Source organism: Hesperophylax consimilis, chromosome 2 (genome assembly GCF_061612785.1).
Source record: "Hesperophylax consimilis isolate HC1 chromosome 2, BYU_Hcon_1.0, whole genome shotgun sequence".
Taxonomy (NCBI): domain Eukaryota; kingdom Metazoa; phylum Arthropoda; class Insecta; order Trichoptera; family Limnephilidae; genus Hesperophylax; species Hesperophylax consimilis.
In genome coordinates this window covers 23,872,384-23,897,146 of record NC_142837.1, presented here as the reverse complement: position 1 = coordinate 23,897,146, position 24,763 = coordinate 23,872,384, and the positions used below count along the sequence as shown (strand labels likewise).

At 41.4% G+C, this 24,763-nt stretch overlaps 1 protein-coding gene across 1 annotated transcript; it reads right to left on the bottom strand.

Annotated features, from left to right (window-relative positions):
- Nucleotides 1–18,091: 18,091 nt before the first annotated feature.
- LOC149425809 (uncharacterized) lies at nucleotides 18,092–24,490 on the bottom strand. The gene is made up of 4 exons (XM_089643597.1): nucleotides 24,159–24,490; nucleotides 23,215–23,443; nucleotides 22,144–23,164; nucleotides 18,092–22,041 (listed from the first exon to the last, which is right to left on the bottom strand). The coding sequence occupies exons 1-4, from the start codon at nucleotides 24,488–24,490 to the stop codon at nucleotides 18,092–18,094; spliced, it is 5,532 nt and encodes a 1,843-aa protein (XP_089499723.1).
- Nucleotides 24,491–24,763: the final 273 nt, after the last annotated feature.

Here is a 24,763-nt window from a genome sequence, read left to right as displayed (position 1 = left end):
TAAAACTATCTACGATCGCGTGAGGAATGTGAAGATTCGGAAAGAGTGCAAGGCTGATGTAAGCGTAGTGAGTAAGATCAATAAAGGGACGCTTAGATGGTTTGGGCATGTAGAGCGAATGAGTGAAGAAAGGAGAATATACGATGCAGATGTGAATGGTAGCAGAAGTCGGGGACGCCCGAGGAAGAAATTGCACGACCAAGTGAATCAGATACTTGAGTCGGGCCATGTCAAGAGTCAGAACAATAGAAGAGTATGTATGAGACGATGTATGAATGTGAATGAGGCAAGGAGTGTGTGCCAAGAACGAGTTGTTTGGTGGTCCGTCCTCTCTGCCTACCCCTGCGGAGAAACGGCGTGATGGTTAGTTAATTGGTTACTTAACTACTTATAAAAGATTTTCGTCTCATTGTAACAGATAATATAAGATCTCATAAGGAGTCTTTCACATAAGATGACAAAGCGTACGCTGTATACTAATATCTTTATATTGATAGGTTTCTTCATTTGAAAGAACATTATGTCTCAGAAGAAGTCTTTCACATAAGATGACAAAGCATGCACTGTATACTAATATCTTTTTATTGATAGGTTCTTTTATTTGACATTAGGTCTCAGAAGAAGTGTTTCACATAAGATGACAAAGCATGCATTGTATACAAAAAATGTAATTTTTTATTTATGAAAAAAAAAACATAATAATCAAACAACGAAGTAATATTAACGTACGTACAGCAAAATTGGGAGAAAAAATCGGTCGAAATTATACACAAAAATCACCTGTCAATGTATAAAAATGGCTACCGCATGACAAAGTAGCTAAATATCGACGAAAAAGAGCGCTCAAAGTCATTAATGCTGCAGCCATTTGCAAACGCAAGCGGCCATTTTTATTCGCTCGGGATTGGGAGGAATTTTTTTCGAAATCTATGTATTTTAATATATACGTTTGTTACGAAACTATTAAGTTCAAAATGCGCCCTGAAATAAATCTATTTGATTTAGGGCCGAATATAATTGTGTAATAATGTAAGTAACTAAAAACTCTTTTTTATGAAAATATTACTAGTACAAATTGTGCGTGTAATTAGAATTCTTTGGAGTGACCAAGTATCATAGTCGCCCAGAAAGTCGCGAGTCGGTTTTATTACCTCTTCACGCAGTGCAGAGTCGCGAGGAGTGGAAGACTCTTGACCACTAGGGAAATTTTCAGTTTTCTTGCCTCTTCACGCAGTGCAGAGTCGCGAGGAGTGGAAGACCCTTAACTACTAGAGAAATTGTCGGTTTTCTTGCCTCTTCACGAAGTGCAGAGTCGCGAGGAGTGGAAGACCCTTGACCACTAGAGAAATTGTCGGTTTTCTTGCCTCTTCACGCAGTGCAGAGTCGCGAGGAGTGGAAGATCCTTGACGACTAGAGAAATTGTCGGTTTTATTGCCTCTTTACGCAGTGCAGAGTCGCGAGGAGTGGAAGACCCTTGACCACTAGAGAAATTGTCGGTTTTATTGCCTCTTTACGCAGTGCAGAGTCGCGAGGAGTGGAAGACCCTTGACCACTAGAAAAATTGTCGGTTTTCTTGCCTTTTCACGCAGTGCAGAGTCGCGAGGAGTGGAAGACCCTTATCCAATAGGGAAATTGTCGGTTTTCTTTCTTCTTCACGCAGCGCAGAGTCACGAGAAGTGAAAGACTCTTGTCCACTAGGGAAATTGTCGGTTTTCTAGCCTTTTCACTCAGCGCAGAACCGCGAGGAGTGAAATATCCTTATCCACTAGAGAAATTGTCGGTTTTCTTGCCTTTTCACTTCACATTTCAGAGCTCTCATCAGCTACTTTACCTTAAATTAGACTTTTTAAATGCTCCAAAGGCATAAGAGAGAATGGGAATACTGTAAAAATTTATGTTAACATAATAATGTATGTCATTGTTTTTTTTGAAATATAAATAGTGAAAGTTACATTGTACATAATAAATATTTACATTTATTTATATTTTTTAATATTTACATGTATATTTTTTAATGTTAGTTTTTTATTATAAAAATATTATAAAAATTTAGCGCACTACTGATTTAATAATGACATACTCGTATTACTATGTTTTACACTCTCACAAGATATTTAAGCATTTTCGAAATACAATTTACGAAGTTATTTCTAAAAATACAAATATTATTCAAAGGTAAGAATTTTTATCTTTTCAGTACAAATGTGAATTTTTTTTTGTTTTAAATACAACAAGCACTATCCGAATTATACAATTGAGTTTTGTTAGAAATAAAAAAAGAGAGAAATCCCGAGAATAAAGCAGGATATTTAATTTAATTTAATTAATTATCCCACCAAGTCGGTGAGCTCCGACGTCAGTTATGTTTATGCATTGTTTTCTGGCTGAAGTGTACCTGGCGTTGCTATAAATAATGTTAGAATTATTGAAAGATTATATTTAGTATTCACTTGATCATGCTAGGTCTTCCCCGACGTTTTTTACAATTCACTTCCACGTCATACATTCTCCTTACATCCTACATAGCTTTTAGCTTGAGGCTTTTTGCCTTGAGTTTCGAGGTTAAACTTTAAGTATGCTAAACTTCATTAATCAAATAAACAAAAAAACAAAGCCATTCCGGGACACTTTTTTTTAAATAGAAGTGTCTCCTTTGTCTCTTTTTTAATAGAAGTGTCTATGAAGAATATTTCCCGACGTTGAAGGATTTTATGCAAAGGTTTTTGAAATCACATGTAATTGTCCTCTTATTTGAATGTCTAGTGTGTAGAATTTCATCAGGAAGTGTCAAAATACCGCTTTTGGGGATGGGAAAAGGGGATGGCGGTTAGGGCGAATTGTATTTCGTTGTGCTTGGAATTTCAAAAACCCTACATATTTAATCATTGACCAGATACTACATGAGAAATACACAATCTTTCATTGACCTTGTGATGACATCTTCAGGTAGTTCGGTTAACCTTACTACATGAGAAATACACAAACTTTCATTGACCTCGCGATGATATCTTCAGGTGGCGTGGTTAACCTTACTACACGAGAAATACACAAACTTTCATTGACCTTGCGATTACATCTTTAGGTGGGGCGGTTAACCTTACTACATGAGAAATACACAATCTTTCATTGACCTTGTGATGACATCTTCAGGTAGTTCGGTTAACCTTACTACATGAGAAATACACAAACTTTCATTGACCTCGCGATGATATCTTCAGGTGGCGTGGTTAACCTTACTACACGAGAAATACACAAACTTTCATTGACCTTGCGATTACATCTTTAGGTGGGGCGGTTAACCTTACTACATGAGAAATACACAAACTTTCATTGACATCTTCAGGTGGCGCGGTTAACCTTACTACATGAGAAATACACAAACTTTCATTGACCTTGCGATTACATCTTCAGGTGGCGCGGTTAACCTTACTACATGAGAAATACACAAACTTTCATTGACCTTGCGATGACATCTTCAATATCTTCAGGTGGCGTGGTTAACCTTAAATTCACAAAATACAGTTTTTTCACTTGTTACTAGAGCTCCTCACAAATCGTCACCGCTAAAACAAACAGTCGCAAATTTTCTTAGACACGAAGCGCATGAAACTCAAAATCACTTCAGAGCTTCGATTTCTTGATTACTAAAAAATTGTCCAACACACGAAAAGATTTTTCGTGCCCTGTGTTACAGTTTAATAACGACATTTGACTGACTTATTTTGTTGTTATAATGTACCATTTGTCGGTGAAAAACGACGTATTATTCTTGAATAACGAAGAAAGTGTTTCGATTACAGAACTTTGTGAAATATTTACAAAGTATGTAGAAAAAACGCTTATGTTTATATTGTAAGCCGTCAGCAAAAATAAAACATTGAATATGGAAGCATTAAAAAACTAAATATTAGCAAAAAAAGTTTTATTCGAATTTACTGTCCAAAAATAGAAAAGGTTATTTTAGGATACACGGTCCAATAAAAATTTTACGAACCAATTTTTCATCTTTCAGGAATTCTCGGTTAGTAATGGGTATTTTTGGATATGAAGGCAGTTCAGCAATCAAACATTTATTCACAGCAAAGTAAAAAAAAAAAAATTCTTTCAGCCGTATTTGGTGGCCAGATATAAATGTGATACATAATTGGTTCTGCCGTATTTGGTGGTCAGATGTAAAAGTTCTCAACTTTCATCTTTCCCACCTAACTCTCATTCCCATTCCTGGCTGATAAGACTATTGTGTGGTATTCACAACAAATTATAGCTCAACCTTACCCGCGACCAAAGTTTTACTATTATTTCTAAATTTGAGTGTAAAGATTTTTTGCCAGATTTTCGTCGCGATGAACCGCTTCCAACCCTTTCACTGAGGCACGTCCCTCATCCCTGTTCCGCTTTCAGCACTCGTTTTTGTAAACGACTGTTGTTTCAGAGTCGTCCTTGAAAAAGAACTCCCACAGAAAAATGGTTTTCTTCTCGTTTTTTTTTTCTTTTAAAGCACGAGGCAGTTGTAAAATAATAGAAATGTTTGTGAAGATATGCTACACAGATGAATGCAAGTTCACAAATTAATGTTGCTACAATTTTATATCATTTTAGAAACGCGACTACTGCAAATACACAAAATTTTGATTTTTTTTTAAGCATTAAAAAAATTCTCGTGTTACGAATAACCTGACAATATTCTAAAATCTTCTACTACCACCACAGTGAGCGAAAAATGTTGCTTGTGTTGTGATGGAGGACTTAGCCAGCCGTGGATTGAACACAATTGAACACACTACGCCTGGGTGGAAACCAAACGGGACATCAACTCAGCCACCGACCGATAAATAATATTTACTAGCAGTTAAAAACCCGCTCCGCGGGTTTTTTTCTGCTAGGCCCTGCGGGCGGCTCTTGGTTGGGCTTCGCCCATTTTAAGTGATATTAACAACAGTTACATTTAATAGATAGATATTAGGACATTCACAGAGAGAGGGTGAGTATATATATTGTTAAAACACGGAACAGGAAGGAGTTAATTAATAATAACATGCTAAATTTACGCATAATAAGAATGACAGTTGTTTGAATAAATGAAATTTTACGTATTTGTGATGGATTATTTCAAATTAAACACTATTATTGACTACATGTCTACAACTGATATTAACTGTTATCTTAGGTACCTAATATAATTAGCTCATAGGAGACTTGCAGTGCTTAAATATGTGTTACAACTGTCAATGTCTATAAGTTGAATCAATATCGTTTAGTTTGTCACAATTAAAGATAGTTATAACAAAGTTGACTTAAATAATAGATTAATACATATTGATTAATTGTACCCGTGTTTATGAATAAAAGGAGGGGAATTGTGCGATGAAATTAGCAGTCGGTTTAATTAAAAGGTGTTAATTTTACTCCAACTGGTGGTAATTCTTTACCTACAACTGTTACTGTATCTAATAAAGTTTAAAGTTAGATTATATATACAACATCATCAGGAGAGTAAAAATCTATATATAAAGGTAGATTATTACAATATAGCGCCCCTGAGGTGATATCTCACAAAAGCGGCGCTATGCAAATTGTCCAATAAATGGATAAATATAATGTTTACATTTTATTGTGTATACACCGAAGTCAAAAATTAAATATAGATTGCAATTGGGAAAGAAGAAGTGGAAGGAGGGGGGAGGGGTAAGAGTAGGCTGGGTTTATAATAATTAGGAATTACAATATCGTTAGACGGGAAAGACCAGTTGAGTGGGAAAATATTTAAAAGAGAGTTTATAAAAAAAATTCTTGTTAATTATATCTGCTTTTATATTAACATGTTTCCTCATTTCTAAAATTTCTAAATTATTTATAGTGAAGTATTTTAAGACCTGAATAAAACAAATAGCATATAACCGTAAAACAATATATTCATAAGACAAATAGCATTTAATAACGGTTATTCTAATAAATTGATAGTTGAAATACTAAATAAAAAATTAAACATATTCTCTTCAAACGGTCTTTCTAAAGATAGAAATAAACAATGGCGTAGAGTTCTGTTTGTGGATAACGATACTTCTAAAATCATAAATAAAAACAATCCTGGTACTATTCAACTGGCGTTTTACACTAATAACAATGAAGAAATATATTCTTAATAATAAAGATAGCAAAATTCAAACAAAAAAATCAGGAGTTTAAAAACTCAATTGGGATGATTGTAATTTCTTTTACAAAGGTAGAACCAATAGAAACTTTGAAGTCAGAACTTAAGAATATCGCAGGGCTCTAAATGGAAATAGTGAATCTGAGTTTGAAAATCATCTTTTGAATAATAATCACAGTTTTGATAAAAAATTCAGGTCTTAAAATACTTCACTCAGGATATAAAGCACCGCAAATAAATAATTTTGAAATTTTAGAAATTAGAAAAGATGTCAATATAAAATCAGTTATAATTAATAAACAAAAAAAATATAAATAATAATGAAAAATGCCATTACAAAGTGATAAGCTTCCAGAAGAAATCTTCTTAGTAAACGCTTGTTAATCGTAAGTAGTCAAATATTGTGAGCTGCATATTTAAATATTCGCGCCATTCATTTGGTTCGTTATTAAACCGCCAGAGGTGCGCTCTGTCGGCCATCTATAGCCGTGCGTATCGGCCATTGAAGAAACGCGTGATTTTTTTATAAACGTCAAACATAATCACGTAACTGTGGATAATTTTCATTGTAATGTAATTAATCCAATGGATTATGAACTTTCTAAAACATATTTTCTTCGATATTATCCAAAAATTATATGAGCATAAACGATGCTTTTGAAGAAATCTCGTATTATTATGAGGCGATCCTATTTTAGTATCAAATCGTGTCTTAATTTTCAAGTTAGCGGAATTTAACCAAAACAGACTATTTAAATTTGACCAATCAGAGGGCCTACATCGTCCAGACGCAAGAGTATTAATACTATCAGATTCATTTCATTTATTGCCCCGATGATGGCATGTTGAGTACCAAAACTAGTAATGGAATACACAAATTATATTTCTTAGAAAATTATTTAATAATAAAAATATTTTAAAGGTAATTTTTATTTTTATTTTGGTGTTGATTTTTAATTTTATGATAATATGTAAAATTAAAAATATAGGTATAGCTTTTAAATCATTTTTCATGAACGATTCAATAATTCCGATAGCAAAAGTACAGAAATATCGTATTTCCAGAATAATTGTTTTTTGATCTACGTAAACATATTTTAAAAGCCAAAATATTTTTTTATTGAAATGGCTTATTCAAACTATGAATCACCAAAAAAATTCATTTACGGCTAAACCCCAAAAATCACCCAAAAACATTTATTTTTAAAAAATCACGAAATAAGAAAATTACATTTCACTTATTTAATAATAATAATAATTTCTTACATTAGTAGTTCTGTGAACAGTAGACTTCGAGTTATTTTGATTTCTCCAACTTGACAGATGTGCTCTGGCGGAATAAAAAAAAGTAGTATCAAACGCGGCTACCAACTTGACAGGATTGACTGGATACGGAAAACCTAAACAAATTTACAGACAGACAAAATTGGAAGTGATCGATTCAAAACTGGACTATGGACATCAGTTCAGAAAATAAACACATAACGATATTTTGCATTTTTTTTTTCTTTTCATTTAATTTTATTGGGAATAATATCAACCTTCTAACATAAAATGACGAATTACGAGAAGGCAATATATTTTTTCAAATAAGTTCAATTTTTTTGGCCACAATATGATATTTTATTTGGGAACCTTATTCTAACGTTATAACTTCCAGTATAACCCGTATCTTGCCATGAACCTTGTGGTATTGCAACACCTACACTAAACCGCTACACTAAACGCAGACAATTGATTTAAAATATACCATAATACTAGCTCTCAGAAGATTGTTCGTTGGCTACACGGTATCACATACACTTTTCAATAATCTTCGATTTAACATCTACCCTGTTGATGGACACTGTTAGGCCATTCGAAACGTTGCTTTGGTTAAAGAAGGAGGTAGCGCAACACGGGACGGTATCGTGCACACTTCTTTTTCACAAGTTCTTCAAATCAACATACTTGTTATAAATCCAACAGCTTTTATATAGAAAAAACAATTATTACAGAATGCCACGCATAGCTGGAGCATTTGGTTCCTTAGAACAAGCAATCTGCCAAGCTAGGAGCTAATATCGACCAGACAAGACACAACAGCATTTGTGAAATTTTAAAAAAAAATTATTTAATGTACAATATTCTTTCGATTGCCTCAAGATCGGATCTAACTCTTTATGAGGTGTACGTGACGAATTGTACAATTATTATGCTCTTCTATTATGTACTTAAATAATATTTTGATCGAAGTATGAGTGCCTAAACGCTTATTTAAATTCTTAGAAAATTTTTGGAAACAGTGATGTCGTCTAAGGACTCATCTACCCCAGAAAACAATAATAAAGTGCTTAAATGAAAGATTAAATATACATCTACATATTTAAAAAAAATGTTTTCACCGAAGTTCCAAATAAATATAACTACTTTTAGGTATAAACAGGAAACTAACTTCCAAAAAAACCACATTCAAAACTACCCACATATGGCTTCATAAATTCATCCACCCAGTAAAGTTCAAAATCAGAATACCAGTCGTTATTCGCAGATTAGCGAAATGTTCGGGATAATGGACCTAAACTATTCATGTTGGCTATAAGAGAATTGTAACAAAGTTGATGGAAGTGAACTGCACTAAAATTATTTTTAAAACAACCCGATGTTCGATGAAAATTTTAAAAGTGGGTTTACGGCACGTGTTTGCCTGTACAAGAAAAGACTGAAAATAATAAGCACCGGCACACATCAGTCCTCAACCTGGGTAATGATTCAAGTAAAACACCGTGAGGTGTTCTATCCAAACCATCATTAAAGAAAGACGATTAAAACCAAAATTCTCATTTTAATTAGATGTATTGTAATGGTATACAGAACGTACAAAGGGGTGTAGCTTATAGGAACTTCCTATTTTTACAGCCAACCCAATTCACAAGAAATAGTTATATGTATTTCAATACAACTGGGTTTAAAAACACAGATAGAAAACTCAGACAATCGGAATTCTTTCAGCGATAATTTCAGATTGGAGCACATTGTGCATCATCGCGCCATACGATACAGCAAATGGCGTAGGCGACTGTTGGAGCAGTGGCCAGTTCAATTGGTAGTCAGTGGCAGTGGGAAGTTCAGTCGGTGGTCAGCAGGTATTCGTCAGCCTTTAGGTTGTCAGCATCTGTGGCTGGTTCAGTCGCAGGAATTCAGCGGCGGTATGGTCGTTTGATTATAAAAGCCGTCGCACGGAGACGCCTCATTATTGTAATGATGACAGATGCGCCTGGCTCAGCTGATAGAGTGCCGGCCGTAAACAGCTCGTTGTAAATAGTTGTAATATGTAAAATAATTGTGCCGTGATGGAGGAACAGAAGCGATTACATATTACAGTTGACACTCAGGAATTTATAATTAACAAATCGCGTTTTAACTGGAGGTGTTCCGTCCACTCGTGGTAATTTTTGAAACTGTAATGCTGTATTGTGTTGATTTTTGCTATTTAAAATTTCTCTAACAAGCCTTTTTGTGACGTCAATATCATCACCACAATTTGTTTACGTTCCAGACGCAGGTGTTTTTAGGTGCGAATAATTTTTTCGGCCGGCGACTGGTTTTGTCAATATTTCGCCGCCTGGTAACAGATTGACTGATTTTTTCAACTCTTAAATATTATTTGAAAAAAGGGGGTCATCAAACTTTCAGGTGTTTACTTCAAGATATTGATACAGTGGTTGGCAACAACTTAATCTAGTTGTATGATATGATGTTCGATACAGTGGGTGCAAGCCGTTTTTTTAATGAAGTTTCGATACGTTTTTTCTTCTGTTTTGTTTTAAAATAAAAAAAAGATGAATTAATTTTTATCTTAACATTTTTCCATGAAAATAGTATCCGTAAATGTATTACACTCATATCCGTAATAAGGGGTATGAAATCATTTGAATAAAATCTCAAATAAAAAAAATCTATTCATTTTACAATAATTTAATTGTCATTTGGTGACATTTTAAATAAAATTTCATAGCTTGTAATAGTAACACCGCATATGTGTGCGTTAATCTTAATTCATATGTAAATGGTAAAAAAAAGTTATAGTTAGCAGTTCCGTGCAATTTTTTTATTACAAAACTTCCTTGCTCACGATGAAAATAAGTTTGTAAGCTGAGAATTGCAATACATTGATTATAAATAAATTTGCTTAGAAATATCAAGCAGCTCATTCATCGGTCGAGAGTTTTTTTCTGAAAGCCGACCCTCAAGTTATTTTTTGATGTAACATTTTTTTTCAAAAATACACAAAGACCTGTCTTTGTCTTAAAAAAAATAAAAGCCAACGAGTTGTGAAGTGGAATTCATTTCAGTTATTTATGAAATAGTTAACAATGCTGGGTTTTATAAATCCAAGTCCCATTTACAGATCCCGAAAAATAAGGCTTTTAAATGAATCGAAACAGTTAAAGCAAATATATTTTTTTCACTGTTATAAACACAAGAGGCACTCGTGTAGGCACAACTTTTGATTTTTATTAAAGACAGTTCTAATGTTTTTATTTAAAGTGTATCCTTAATAAAACGCCATCCTACTAATTTTGCTACTAGGTATCGCTCAAGATTAAAGAATTGATTTAATATTATGTCCACTTTTATACCTTCTTAAAGTACCTAGGAACCGTTGCCTTTCATTTTGTCTGAAAATTCGTCTGAGAACTCGATACCCGGCAACACTGTCAAGGAAGGGACTGTACAAAGAGATTTGTTATTGGAACTAAAAGGTATTTGCTAAGAAAAATACCGGTAAATCGTTCCAGATACGAGCCAACATTCATAACAACGAGTTGGAGAAAAGCAAAAAGCCAAAGTTAACCTTACTGTGAACAATACATTTAAAGTAAAGTTATAGTAAATAATTACCATTTTTATTGAATTTCTTATGTGTAAATTTAATATATTTAACCCTTAAGGGATGTCACGGGTCCATAGGACCCACATCGATCCTCCCCCTAACTGCATCTCTTATCATATTCACTACAGTCTCGGTACCTTCCTAGGTTCTGACAGAGATCGCGCAGCAGGATAGACAGCTCCCTCAATTAAGTACAAAGTCTGAATACGAGAATCATATAGATCACATGGATACACGATGTCGCTTATGTAATTTTTGAATTTTATTGTATTAATTTACTATTAAATCCCAGATCGTGCATCTAATGCAAAAAATCGTGAAACTTTACGCATCGTAATTATTTTTAACTGAGTGTAAATTCTTGTTGTTTTGTGTGATTGAAAAATTAGTCATTAATAAAACATTTTGTAGCATAATTTTTAGTGACAAATATCGTGAAATTTTTGTTGATATTTATTATTTTTATGGATATGTTTTTGTGGAAAGAAAATAACCGTCTTTAATTCATCAGTGAAAAAATACTGTTTTTATTTAATTTCTAATTATATCTGATTTATTGTAAAGATTTTTGATTAATATTGAAAAAAAAACACATGTCGATATTACCGATAATTTTTACTTTAACCCCGCGTGAGTGAGTTTGGGGTATGTCATACCCAAAAAGTTTTTAAACGCAGATGAGTTTTTTTATTTATTTTTTTCAAGAGAAAACACAGATACAGACAGTCATTAAAAGATAATTAAATAAAACAATAAATTTAGAATTCGCCTGCATTCTAACTATTTCTCACGGATTGAGCGAATGATAATGTCTCTACAAAAATATAATTTAAATGTCACCTACGTACTGGGTAAATATATGTACGTAGCTAAATTATCGTAGATACGTAGATACGTTATCGCGTGCGCCTTTGGCCGACACGGAGATAAATGACGTAGAAAAAGAAATGCAGATTCATTTCAATTTTCTAGTTTAGCAGTTTCATATGAAAAACTAAAAGAAATAAAATAAGCTACAAATCAGGATAAAACATTAGGAACATTGAAAAAATATTACCCTGACGGATAGCCATCAACAAAAAATAAATGTGAACCGTCAACGAAACCTTATTATAACATGCAAGGTGAAATACACGTAGTTGATGACTTAGTATTTAAAGGTTCAAGTCTTGTGATTCCAATTTTATTACGTCCTGTTATGCTAAACAAGATACATGAGAGCCATCAGAGCCACAGGGTATCTCAAAGTCAAAATATCTAGCTAGAAATAATATTTACTGGCCAAACATGAATATTGATATAAAAAAGTAGAACAATGTGAAATATTTTATTTTTTATTTTATTTTTTTATTTAACGGCAATATAAAGTAAATTATAAACATACAATATAAAGTAAAATAAAAAAATAAAGTAATGTAGTTTGTTCTCAGTCCTCCTCACTAGGTATTCCTGTTCCGAGGCGGACTGTGGTTTGTTGTATTTGTGTTGATCATGATTTCCTCATCTTCTAATTTGTTGGTTCCCACAAAATATAAAATAAATTAAGCAAAAAAGTAATTATGTTTGTTGGTTGCGTTAGGGTTACTTCATAAATTTAATGATTTCTTCATCTTCATGTTTAGTTAGCCATAATTTGATGTCAAACCAATGAATAGAAAAGAACCACTTAGGTATTCCTTATAAAATAACTTTATCCCCATGTTAAAGGGTAGGTGTAGATTTAGTACATTTTAATAATACTATTTACTTTGTTGTCATGAATTAATATTCTAAATATAAAGAAATTGTATTTTTACAGTCACGTTATACAGCTTACCTAGTCGTTACGCATTTAAAATCAATTTTTGCTCGTCACGGAATACAATTACAACTAGTCAGTGACAACGGTCCACCATTTACATCATCTATATTTAAAAAAAATTATATACGATTGGGACAAAGAACATGTCATAACCAGTTTTAACTTTTCACAAAGTAACGGACAAGCTGAAAGTGCAGTCAAAATAGTCAAAAACATTTTTAAAAAATGTCAAGAATCAATAACGGATATATGCATAGCTATGTTACATTATAGAAATACACCAAAAATGATAAACTACCAAAACATGTACTTTTTCGAAAAAAATAAAGACACTTTGTTATTTCAATAAAAAAGACAGTTTTTTATATCTTAACATAGTATTTTATTTACTCATCTTGTTGAATAGATACTGTTTTTAATATCTCCATTAAAAAAATACTTAATACACAATTATGGTGTCAAAGATTCAGCATTAAAGTTTCGGGTATCTCCTACCCGCCTCATAGCCTAACAATTTCGCACCTCATTCGCGCCCGATTAAGTAATTCAAAAAAAAAATGGGTCTACGGGACCCACACAAGACTTGCGTTAGTTTTGTTCACCAAGTCTGGTAAACTAACACCAACTCCAACACTATTAAATAATATTTGTAGAAAAAGGATCGATTAAAAAAAAAATCAGGCAATGGTGAAGATCAAAAATACCTTTAGGAATCAATAGGATTTCTCTTTTGAATCTGTCCTCTCTTACATAAAATATTTTGATATCGGAAGAGTTTTGGTTCAAGAGCAAAAAAATCCAGACGTTCCGCTTGTGTCCTACGAGTTTCACGTTTGTGCACCGGAGTAGAGGGGATCAATGCTAGAAATTCCATCAAGAAGACTTGATTGAAATTCCTGCAAAATATACTTAGAATAAACTTATATTGCGTATGAGTAATAAATATGTCAATCGGTCTGTAAGCTGGAATTGACCTAAAACTGATTTATTGAACTTTTAATATCTATTTAAAAATGCTACATACCCAATTTACACATCTTATTGTACTTAATGACATTATTTTTTTAACTCTTAATATGTGTGCATTGTAAATTACAATTTGGGTTTATACATTAATTACCTTCACACAAGCAAGTATCTAAAGAGTGAATTAAATCCAAAAGCAAAGAGAAAGAATTACATATCGATGAAATCGTTGTTGTCTTTAGAATAACTCGATAACTGAACGTTACTTATTCATTCAAAAGTTAAATAGATTTTACTTAAAATTTTGGCAAAATAAATTTGTTTTCATTTTGGATGCCGACAAAATAGAGAGGAATTCCAGTAGAATATTATGTAAACATACAGAGTATATTCTAGAAGCAGTATTGTATTATAAGGTTTTTATAAAATAAACGGCAGAGTTTATTAAAAAAAAGTTGATTCAATACCAAAAGAGCAGTGAGATGTCATTGACCCTGGTTTACTTGGGTTGACAATTAAATAAATAACTAAGTACGGGTTGTTTCGGAGAATCTGAACAATTCATCAAATTTCAACGTTCATTTTCAAGTTCTGTGAAAGACTTATTCAAGTTCTGTTTTTATATCATTGTAGGCTAGTTGCTTGACAAAACTGAAATAAAAACAGAACTTGAAAAATCTTTCACAGAACTTGAAAATGAACATTGAAATTTGATGAATTGTTCAGATTCTCCGAAACAACCCGTCCTTAGACAGTGAAAATAAGAAACATGATTTCTTCATTTTGGAAGAACTTTTTACGCGGAATTTCTAATGTAAGCTAGATAAATAAATTCACGGAAAATTTTAGCTGTTTTCAAAGCAGTATTTTGAAATTTGTTAATTTATTCTGTTTTTGTAGCTTTAAGTGAAGTTGAACGAAAAGGGTAATATTGTTTCTATGTGAATTCTTTGTATTCTTTTTTATATTAAGCCAATCATAAATTTAACAAGCATTATATTGTATTGAATCAACTATCTAAATACTGATTTGATTTACTCAAGATTTTCACTACACAGTCATATTTCTTGGTGGAGTTCAATAATTATTATAGTTTCTCCCATATTCTGTAAACATTCTAGTAAATGAAGAAAGAAATCATCTTAAACAACGTGGTGAAGGTATTTTTTTTTTCTCATCGGGTAGAAATCATCTGATGAGTTGGGGAAAAAATAATAACTGTACACTAATTTTATATCCGCATAATGTTCACAAGCGACGCCATCGAACGCAGACATTGTTTTCAAATTATAAAAAAAATAAAAAAGGAACCCCTTTATGTTCTTGAGCAATTTTAAATGTCTTCAAATCAGAATACATCATCTTCAAAGCTCGCGAATGTCTATTTGTCGAAGGGAATATAAATATCTAGAAGAGTCAACCTTTAAATGTATTTGCTTTCCAATAACAAATATTTAAGCAGCGCATAAAGTAACGGGCAGCTGACTTGTACCACATACCTAGTTACACGCGGAAGGGACTAAATTAATAATAACAACGTACCCCAAATTGCAATTCCTAAGCAATTGCGGCTTTTAGAAGAAAAAAATACTGATTTAAAAAAAAAACTTTTTTCCTGAATCTTGTTTCTCTGAATCTGTGGAATCATAACAATCGATAAATAGAACACAAGTCTGTCTTTTTTTGTCATTAAGTTTTATTGTAGAACTTAAATTAATTTGAAGTAATTTTAGATAGAAAAAATATATACCTGTTTCATGTTTCGTTTAAATTTAGTATTATATTTGTCTCCAATGATATATTACATTGATGGGTATAAATTTCAAAAGATATGAAAAAATAAGTTATTCCAACAAAAATTGTATATTATAATGGTCTATGTACACAATATAAAAATTTTGGGATTAAATTTTTGTGTAAAGAGCACTTTCAAATTTGATCAAAATAACAATTGCTTTCTTTCATATCATTATAATTAATTATTTATTATGATTTACTCGTTGTTTCCTTACCAAAATGGAAAATAATTTCATTATCGCCATGATAAAGGCATAAATGCATATGAATAATGCCAGGTTATGTTACTAGATGTTTTAGTTGCCAAGTGTTGCAGATTCAATCCTCTACCGGCAATGTTCTCTATCAGTGCAGAAAAAATTATGACTAATATTGAAGGTTGTGGCGACAAACAATTTTTAACGATATTCGTAAACAGGGAATATTTATGTTCTTAGAAAATTGTAGTATGATGAGCAGATTAAAAAAAACACTATTTCCCTAACACAAAAAATAAAATCTTCCGTTAATTTAGACAAATGTCTGGGGAAATTCTTTATGAGTGGTACAATCTGTATAATATTCGAGTACAATATTTGCTCTAAAAAAAACGCCCGGGAATATTTTTAGTTGTTTAATGTAGGTATTTTTGAATAAAACATAACTGGTATTGTGTAAACGAATCAGATATTCTGGAATGATGGGCGAAGCGCTTTTTATGGGTTACATTGGGACATTATATTATCATAATTGGCCATCCCATTGTTAACATCGGATGCTATCGCGGATGGGCTTCATAAATAACTAAATCTCTTTTGCTAACGAGATTCCCGTCCATTCGAATGATTTTTTGGTGTATAAAAGGGTGTGGATCTCCCATTTTATTTCATTTGTACTAATCAGTGCCTCAAATAAGTACCTAAAGCAGTTATTCAATAATCGCAAAATTGCTTTGTCGAGTCATTTTAAATTAAATTTAAGTAACTCACTTAGTTTACACCACTAGAAGTACCCGCATCATAAAAAAATAGTAAGGAACCCTTATTTACTGGAGGTAGTGGGGAATAATGGCATTCCCGGTTATTTTAAATTTCACATATTTGATTCATAAAAATTCCAAAATTTTGTCAAAATTTGATGATTTCTCACCGATAATTCGGATGATTTGTTGTAAACAATAACGTTAGCGAAATAATGCTGCAAGCACAACTATTGTGTCCTGAAATTCATGTTATCGAACAAATTTTCTTTTTTATTATTCTGATGACATATGTTACGGGACGGCACTGTAGTCGCCGGCCGCACAGACGATATAGCGGGAGTGGCCGGCTGGCCGCTTCGACGCCTTGGAAGGGAAGGTCGGGATAAAGTAGGGAGAATGTTGAAAAAATGGAAAAAATGGGGAAAAATATGGGGAAAATTAAAAGTGGGGAAAAATGTGGTAAAAAATGGGGAAAAATTATTAACGGGAAAAATGGGAAAAAATGTGGGGAAAAATTGGGAAAAATATAGGGAAGGGAGATAGGGGGGAACCTGCGCCCTGACTAGGGACGCTTCGACTATTGTAACAGTTTCTTCTTGATGAACGCCAGGGAGCCGGGAGAAAGAAGAAGGCCAGGTTGCAGTGAAGGTCCAGGGCAGAAGTGGCTTGAAGATGGCAGTCAGGGCAGTCCAGGAGAGATGTTGATGATCCGATCGTTGCTGGCTCTCTGCCGAATTGCACAAGTTGTCCGCCTTTTAAAGGACCAACGGGCCTAGCTCTCCCTTTGTTAGCGACAAATTCCGAGAATTATTTTTGGGTTCCCGGAATTTGTCACAGGAGAGAGCGCCGTTGTTGCGTAACTTGGAAGGGGACGATTTTGACTAGGTCCCTGACTGTTCTTCAAACCACTTTGCCCGGTCATTTTTATTTAAATACATTTTTGTGAGTTTGCACAAATTACATATTAAAAAGGGGAATTGACATCATACATATTAAAAGGGGAATTGAGTTTTGCACAATATTCAATTTTGTGCAAACGGCGAGTTTTGTAAAGGAAACTGCGTTTGCACAATTTCAAACCTTGTGCAAATTTACATATTAGAGAGAAAACATTTATTTAAAGGGGAAGATTTGCACAATATTCAATTTTGTGCAAACGGCGAGTTTTGTAAAGGAAACCGCGTTTGCACAATTTCAAATCTTCATGCAAATCTTCCATGTTTTGTACAGATGATAGGTATTTAATTTATAAGACGGTGTCGGGGGGTCAAGCCTTTGTTTTTTGTCTATAATGATGACTGCTTGACCCCGTGGTTTTATTTATTAATCAGCAGATAAGATTTATAGTTCTACAAGTTTTACACAGATAAGATTAGGTACAGATTTTGTATAGAGAAATTTGTTGCATAAATTCGAATATGCGCAGAGGTGAGTTTGTAAATGAACTGCCTCTGCGTAAATTCAGATTTATGCAAATTAATTCAAGTCAGTGGAGGTACGTCCGGTACAATTCTCCCCCCGGTGCAGTCACGGCTGCGCCTAGCGGTCCGGACGTGTAGGTCGGCGGCGTCCTCGACGTCCGGTTCCCCTGGGCCGCTGGGGGTTGTGGCTCCCATGCGGCATCCGTGGTCCGGGTGCTGTAGAGGGCGGCGCTGGTGCTGGTGCCGGTGCGGGCGCTGGTGCTGGTGCGGGGAGGATGAGGGCGAGTTTTACAGCCGGGCGGGTGTACGTCCCTGTGGCTGTTTGGACCCGGGCTGTCCTCACTTGGCCATCGGCAGCTGGGATGGCTTCGACGATACGTCCGCGCGGCCAGCTGTTGCGTGGCAGCGCGGGGTCCAAGATGACCACCAAGTCACCAGCTCTGAGGGGGTCAGTCGGGTGGTGCCACTTCTGTCGGGCGCCCAGGGTGGGGAGGTACTCACGGAGCCACCGCCTCCAGAACATATCGGCGAGTTGTTGGCTGATACGCCACTGGCGACGGAGACATACCTCCTCCTCCTTGCTGTCGTAGAGTGACAGATGCGGGCGGTTCCCGGCAGACCCCATGAGAAAGTGATTTGGGGTGAGGGGCTCTTCGTCCCGCGGGTCGACAGAGACATGAGTCAGTGGCCGATTGTTGACCACAAACTCAGCCTCTGCCAATGCTGTGCGCAGGGTTTCCTCCCTTGGCGCCCTCTCCTTTAAGGTGGCGCTCAGGGCTCGTTTTACCGAGCGCACCAACCTTTCCCAGGCTCCCCCCATGTGGGGACTTAGGGGGGTGATGAAGCGCCACTCGATGCCCTTGGTAGCCATGGCGTCCGTCATCCTGTCATCCTGCTGCAGGGCTGCCGTGGCATCTCGAATTTCCGCGTCCGCCCCACGGAAGTTTGTCCCGTTGTCTGAGTACAACACCTTGGGCTGACCTCTTCGGGCGGTCATCCGTTGTAAGGCCATAATGGCCGAGTCGGCAGACAGCGAGACCGCTAGTTCCAGATGGATGGCGCGGGTGGAGAGGCAGGTAAATAGGGCTCCATAGCGCTTCTCCCGATGTCTGCCGACGGTGACCTCCATTGGCCCGAAGTAGTCCAGTCCGCAGTGTGTAAAGGGGCGGACGTGGTGAGCCAGGCGGGTCGGCGGGAGAACCCCCATCAGTGGAGGAGAGGGCTTGCTCCGTCGTAAGCGGCAGGTGGGGCATTCATGGCTGATTTTCCTGCTGATGGTACGGAGGCGCAGGATGAAAAAGCTGCACCGGATCTCGGCCACAGTTTTCTCCGTGCTTGGATGGTCCGCCTTTTCATGGTAGTGGCGGATCAGCAGTCGGGCGTATGGATCGGAGCCATCCAAGATCACGGGGGTCTTCGCCACGCTCGTGCTTCCAGTGAGCTCCCTCAGCCGTGAGCCCATCCGCAAAACGTCATCAGGTCCGAGGAAGGGGGCCAAACTGACGAGACGACTGGCGGCAGGTAGCGCCTGGCTGCGACGGATGGTGTGCAGGTCAGTGGAGAAGGCGTCTTCTTGGGACCTTCTCACCCATCTGCGCTCAGCCTCCGTCAGCTCGTCTGCTCGTAAGGAGCCTTCAGGGGGTCGGCTTGGGCCCGTCCGACAGCGCCTGATGAAGCGTAGCACCCACGCTGTAGCCCGGATCAGCCGGTGCCATGACGAGAACCTCTCGACCAGAGGTAGGGCCTCTCCGGCTGTGGTGATGTGCCCGACGTAGTGTCGGGGCCGGGTCTCGAGGGTCTGGTCGTCTGGCTTTGTGAGGGTGCGCTCCTTTGGCCAGTCGCTCTCCGGTGTGGTGAGGAAGGCGGGGCCGTTGAACCATCTTCCTTGGAGAGACAGGTCGGGCAGCTCCAAGTCCCGGGTGCCGATGTCGGCCGGGTTCTGCTTGGTGGGGACCCACCTCCAATTGGCTATGGAGGTGAGTTCATCTATCTCGCCCAACCTGTTGGACACGAACGCAGAGTATGTGCGTGGATCGGTGCGTAACCAGCACAGCACTGTGGTCGAGTCCGTCCAGAAGATGGTTGACGCTATCTTCGCTTGGCTCTCCAACCGGATGGTTCTGGCCAATCTAGCCGCCATGAGTGCGGACTGCAGCTCAAGGCGGGGTATGGATAGCGGCTTGAGAGGTGCCACCTTACATTTGCTGGCGATGAAGGTGGCTTTTAGGGTGCCCTGCACTTCCTCCACGAAGTAGGCGACGGCACAGCAAGCTTGCTCCGAGGCGTCGCAGAAGAGGTGCAGGGTCACGCTGCTTGACCTCTGTCGGAGCGACCGTCGTGGGATGGAGACGCTGCTTTCCTGGAGCAGGCTCATCCAGTCCCTCCAGCGTTCAGCGTGCTCCGAGGTGATGTGGTCGTCCCATCCAACGCTCGAACGCCACACGGCTTGCAGTAGGATCTTCGACCGTATGGTGAGGCAGGAGACGAAGCCCACCGGGTCGAAGATCTTCATGACGATGGAGAGGAGCTGCCGCTTTGTAGGCCGTGTGGCTTCCTCTAGACTGGCCGCTTCCAGGAAAGTGTAGATGAAGCGGTCGGTAGATGGGTCCCACACCAGTCCCAGGACCCTCTCGGTCTCGCTGCTCCCGCTGCTGATAGCTACCGTGGAGGTGGCGCGGTCTTCAGGGGGCACATCGGCGATGGCGTCCAGGCTGTTTGAGGCCCAGTTCGTAAGGTGGAACCCTCCCTTTGCAAGGAGGGCTCTTACGTCTCGGACTAGGGCAGCAGCTTCGTCAGGGTTGTCCACTGCGTCCAGGTAATCGTCCATGTAAAACCGTGAACGAATGGCTGCTGCGGCGGCCGGGTACTGGTGCTCGTACTGACCGGCCACCCTGTCCCGCACGTACTGGGCACTGCTGGGCGAGCAGGTAGCCCCAAACATCATGGACGCCAGCTGGTAGGTGTCCGGCTGTTGCCGGTCCGGCGACCTCCACAGGTAAAGTTGCGAAGACTGGTCCTCTTTCCTGATTTGGATCCTCAGGAACATCTCCTGGATGTCGGCGGCAATGGCTATACCGCCTTCCCGGAATCGGAGGATGTTCCCCAGGAGAGAGGACAGCAGGTCAGGGCCAGTGAGCAGTTGGTCGTTAAGTGACGTCCCTCGGCACCGGCTGGCGGCGTCGAACACAACCCTTATCTTCCCTGGCTTGTTCGGGTTGGTGACGGCGAAGTGGGGAAGATACCACTTCCGTGGGGCAGGGAGCGACGCCTCATTGGGGGAGAGGCGTCTGGCGTAGCCTTTGGTGACAAGCTGCGTCATTTTGTCATTGTACGCCGCTGCCAGGGTTGCGTCCGCTGCGAGCTTTTTCTCGAGGGACTGGAGCCGCTTCAGCGCACACTGCCGGTTGTCGGGTAGTGTGGCGTCAGGGTGTCTCCACAGGAGGCCAGTTTCCCACCGCCCAGAAGGTAGGGGGCGGGTGGTTTCTGCCATTAATGCCATGGCCTTTGTGTCCATGGCATTGACTCTCGCCGCAGACGTGACGCCGAGGGAGTCGACGGCAAAGTTGGATGTTACCAACTCCCTCAGGCGGGCATCTGCAGCGGTCTCCGACTGGAGGGCCAGTGTGGTAGCTGGCCCGTCATTGCTGAGGCTTGAGCCTCCGTGGGCGATCCACCCCAAAGCGGTCCGTGACACTATTCGAGTAGTGCTATTCTCACGGACCTCTCTTGACACGATAAGGTGGGCATTATCCTGCCCGATCAAGAGTTTTGGGGTGACGCGTCTTCCAGGAACGCGCTGCTCCGGCAGGCTCAGGTCAGCTACTGTGTGGGCGGTGATGTTGAAGGTGGGCTCCAATCCAGCGCCCCAGATCGTCAGCTTCACGCGTTGGGAGCGGGCGTCGGAGGTACACATCCCCTTCGCTCCGTGCAGCCGCAGACTGTGGACTGGGCCGCGTGCGCCGATCTGCGTTGCGGTGTCAGCGTCGATGAGGGTGACGGTGGATCCCTCATCCAGAAGAGCGAACGTTGACAATTCCCCGTCCGTGGGGCCCCGCAACACAACCGGCACTATTTTTAGCAGCACGCGGCTGTCCACTGTCTGGCGTCACAGGTTCACCTCCGCGACCGTCTCCCGGTGGAGCAGCCGATGATGCGGGTAGCGGCACTCACCCACACCACACCACACTGTCTCCTTGCAGTCCCTGGAGTGGTGCGCCTCCAGGCACTTGCGGCACAGATTGTTAGTGCGGACTGTCTCCCACCGGAGGGAGAGCGGTTTGGCAATAAACTCGCGGCACTCCCGAGTTCTGTGTGGCTCACCGCACTGAGCGCACGCACTTTTCACTTTGTTTTTGTTTATTGTTCTCACTACGGGTGGTGGTGGGCGGTTGGCCTTCCCCTCTGGCGGTGTGGCCACAGCGTTGGCCAGCACGTGCTCCCGGCGCCCTTTGCCGGATCTCAAGGGATCCACCATCCCGCTGACCGGGATCACGCCGGCGACGCCCCTCAAAAATGCTGCCAACTGGAGGATGGTGGACTGGGTTGTTTGCCCCAGCATCCGCAGCTCCAGCAGCCAGGCCATCCTTAATGTGCATGGCATCTTGGCAGTGATGTCGGCCAGCAGGGCGGGGTTGGTGAGGTAGCCTCCCGTCCTCAAGTCCCGCAGGGAAGCCACCAGGTTCTGGATTGTCCCGGAGAAGTCAGCAATCTCCTCCAAGGTGGCTTCGGCAGACAGGAAGGGCAGCTTCCTCACCTTGTCCAGCATCAGGTTCGCTATCGAACCCGATCCGCCGTACCGCTCCTCCAGGGTCGAAATGATTTCGGGCACGCGGTCCGGGTTCAGTAGGAGCGAGTATACGTTTTCCCTCGCCTTCCCCTTAAGCGCACGCTGCAATCGTATAAGATTCTCGCTCAGCGTGAGCTTGCAGGTCGAGGTGGATTGCTCGTACTGCGCAATCCAGGCCGGCCATTCGAGGGGGTCGCCTGAGAATATGGGGAGGTCCTTGGCGGTGGACTGCCGGGCAATGAGGGCGGTCATCCGAAGGTCCTCCTCTACTGAGGGACGAGGGCTGTCCTGGGCACGCGTGGAGCGGATGGCGTCAGCCAGCAGGGTGCTCAGCTGTGCCAGGAACGGGTCGGCGCCTTGTCGGACCCACTCGCTGGTGTGATGGGCAGTCTCATCGGCAGTCGGCTGCGGGGGAAACAGCGGCGAGAAGCTCTGAGATGAGGCGCCAGGGTAACCGGCAGGTGGTGCGCCAGGGTAGGCACCAGGATGCGCTGCAGCGGGCGCAGCAGGGGGCCCGCCCCCAGGGTAGGCGCCAGGATGCGGAGCAGCGGGCGCAGCAGGGGGCCCGCCAGGGTGCACGGCAGGGTAGGCGCCGGGATGAGCACCAGGGGGCGCGCCAGGGTGCTCGCCAGGGCAGGCACCAGGATGTGCAGCAGCGGGCGCAGCAGGGGGTCCGCCAGGGCGCTCAGCCGGGTAGGCAGCAGGATGCGCACCAGGGGGCGCGCCGGGGTGCTCGCCAGGGCAGGCGCCAGGATGCGCAGCAGCGGGCGCAGCAGGGGGCCCGCCAGGGTAGGCGGCAGGGTGCGCACCAGGGGCCGCACCAGGGTAGGTGGCAGGGTGCGCACCAGGGGCTGCGCCAGGGTGCTCGCCAGGGCAGGCGCCAGGATACGCAGCAGCGGGCGCAGCAGGGGGCCCGCCAGGGTAGGCGGCAGGGTGCGCACCAGGGGGCGCACCAGGGTAGGCGGCAGGGTGCGCACCAGGGGCCGCACCAGGGTAGGCGGCAGGGTGCGCACCAGGGGCCGCACCAGGGTAGGCGGCAGGATGCGCACCAGGGGCCGCACCAGGGTAGGCGGCAGGGTGCGCACCAGGGGCCGCACCAGGGTAGGCGGCAGGATGCGCACCAGGGGCCGCACCAGGGTAGGCGGCAGGGTGCGCACCAGGGGCCGCACCAGGGTAGGCGGCAGGGTGCGCACCAGGGGCCGCACCAGGGTAGGCGGCAGGATGCGCACCAGGGGCCGCACCAGGGTAGGCGGCAGGGTGCGCACCAGGGGCCGCACCAGGATAGGCGGCAGGATGCGCACCAGGGGCCGCACCAGGGTAGGCGGCAGGATGCGCACCAGGGGCCGCACCAGGGTAGGCGCCCAGGTGGGTGCCAGGGGGGTCCGCCCCTGGCAGGTACTGCGTCGCGGTGGGGAGGGCTGCGAGCAGCACAGCGAGCTGCCTGCTCATTGTCCGGTTCGCCTTCCGGAGCTGCCTGACCGTGTCCTCTGTTGTGATTGAATCCTCCTCTGCATCGGAGGACGGTGCGCTGTCAGGGCCGGCAAAGTGAGTGTCAGCAGGGCTGGCAGCGCGTGGGGCGGCAGGTCCGGATGGGTCAGGGCCGGCAGGGTGAGGGCCGGCAGGGTGAGGGCCGGCAGGGCCGGCGGGGTGAGGGCCTGTCACCAGCTCCACGTCGGGTTGTGAATCTGGGGTGGAGGCTGAAGCCTCGCGGCCACTCCGCAGGGACGGCATCTTGGGACGTCACTGGAAGGCGTGAAGGAGTGAAGGCGTGAAGAGGCGATCCGGCTCGAAGGACCATGTACGGGACGGCACTGTAGTCGCCGGCCGCACAGACGATATAGCGGGAGTGGCCGGCTGGCCGCTTCGACGCCTTGGAAGGGAAGGTCGGGATAAAGTAGGGAGAATGTTGAAAAAATGGAAAAAATGGGGAAAAATATGGGGAAAATTAAAAGTGGGGAAAAATGTGGTAAAAAATGGGGAAAAATTATTAACGGGAAAAATGGG

What these genes read in the sequence shown, in the direction of transcription:
- LOC149425809 (XM_089643597.1), bottom strand. Translation starts at nt 24,490, where the DNA reads ATGCCGTCCCTGCGGAGTGGCCGCGAGGCTTCAGCCTCCACCCCAGAT. An exon ending in CCCTGGCGCACCACCTGCCG is followed by an intron (nt 23,165 to 23,214) that starts GTTACCCTGGCG and finishes TTTCCCCCGCAG; the next exon opens with CCGACTGCCGATGAGACTGC. An exon ending in GACAGTGTGGTGTGGTGTGG is followed by an intron (nt 22,042 to 22,143) that starts GTGAGTGCCGCT and finishes TGCTAAAAATAG; the next exon opens with TGCCGGTTGTGTTGCGGGGC.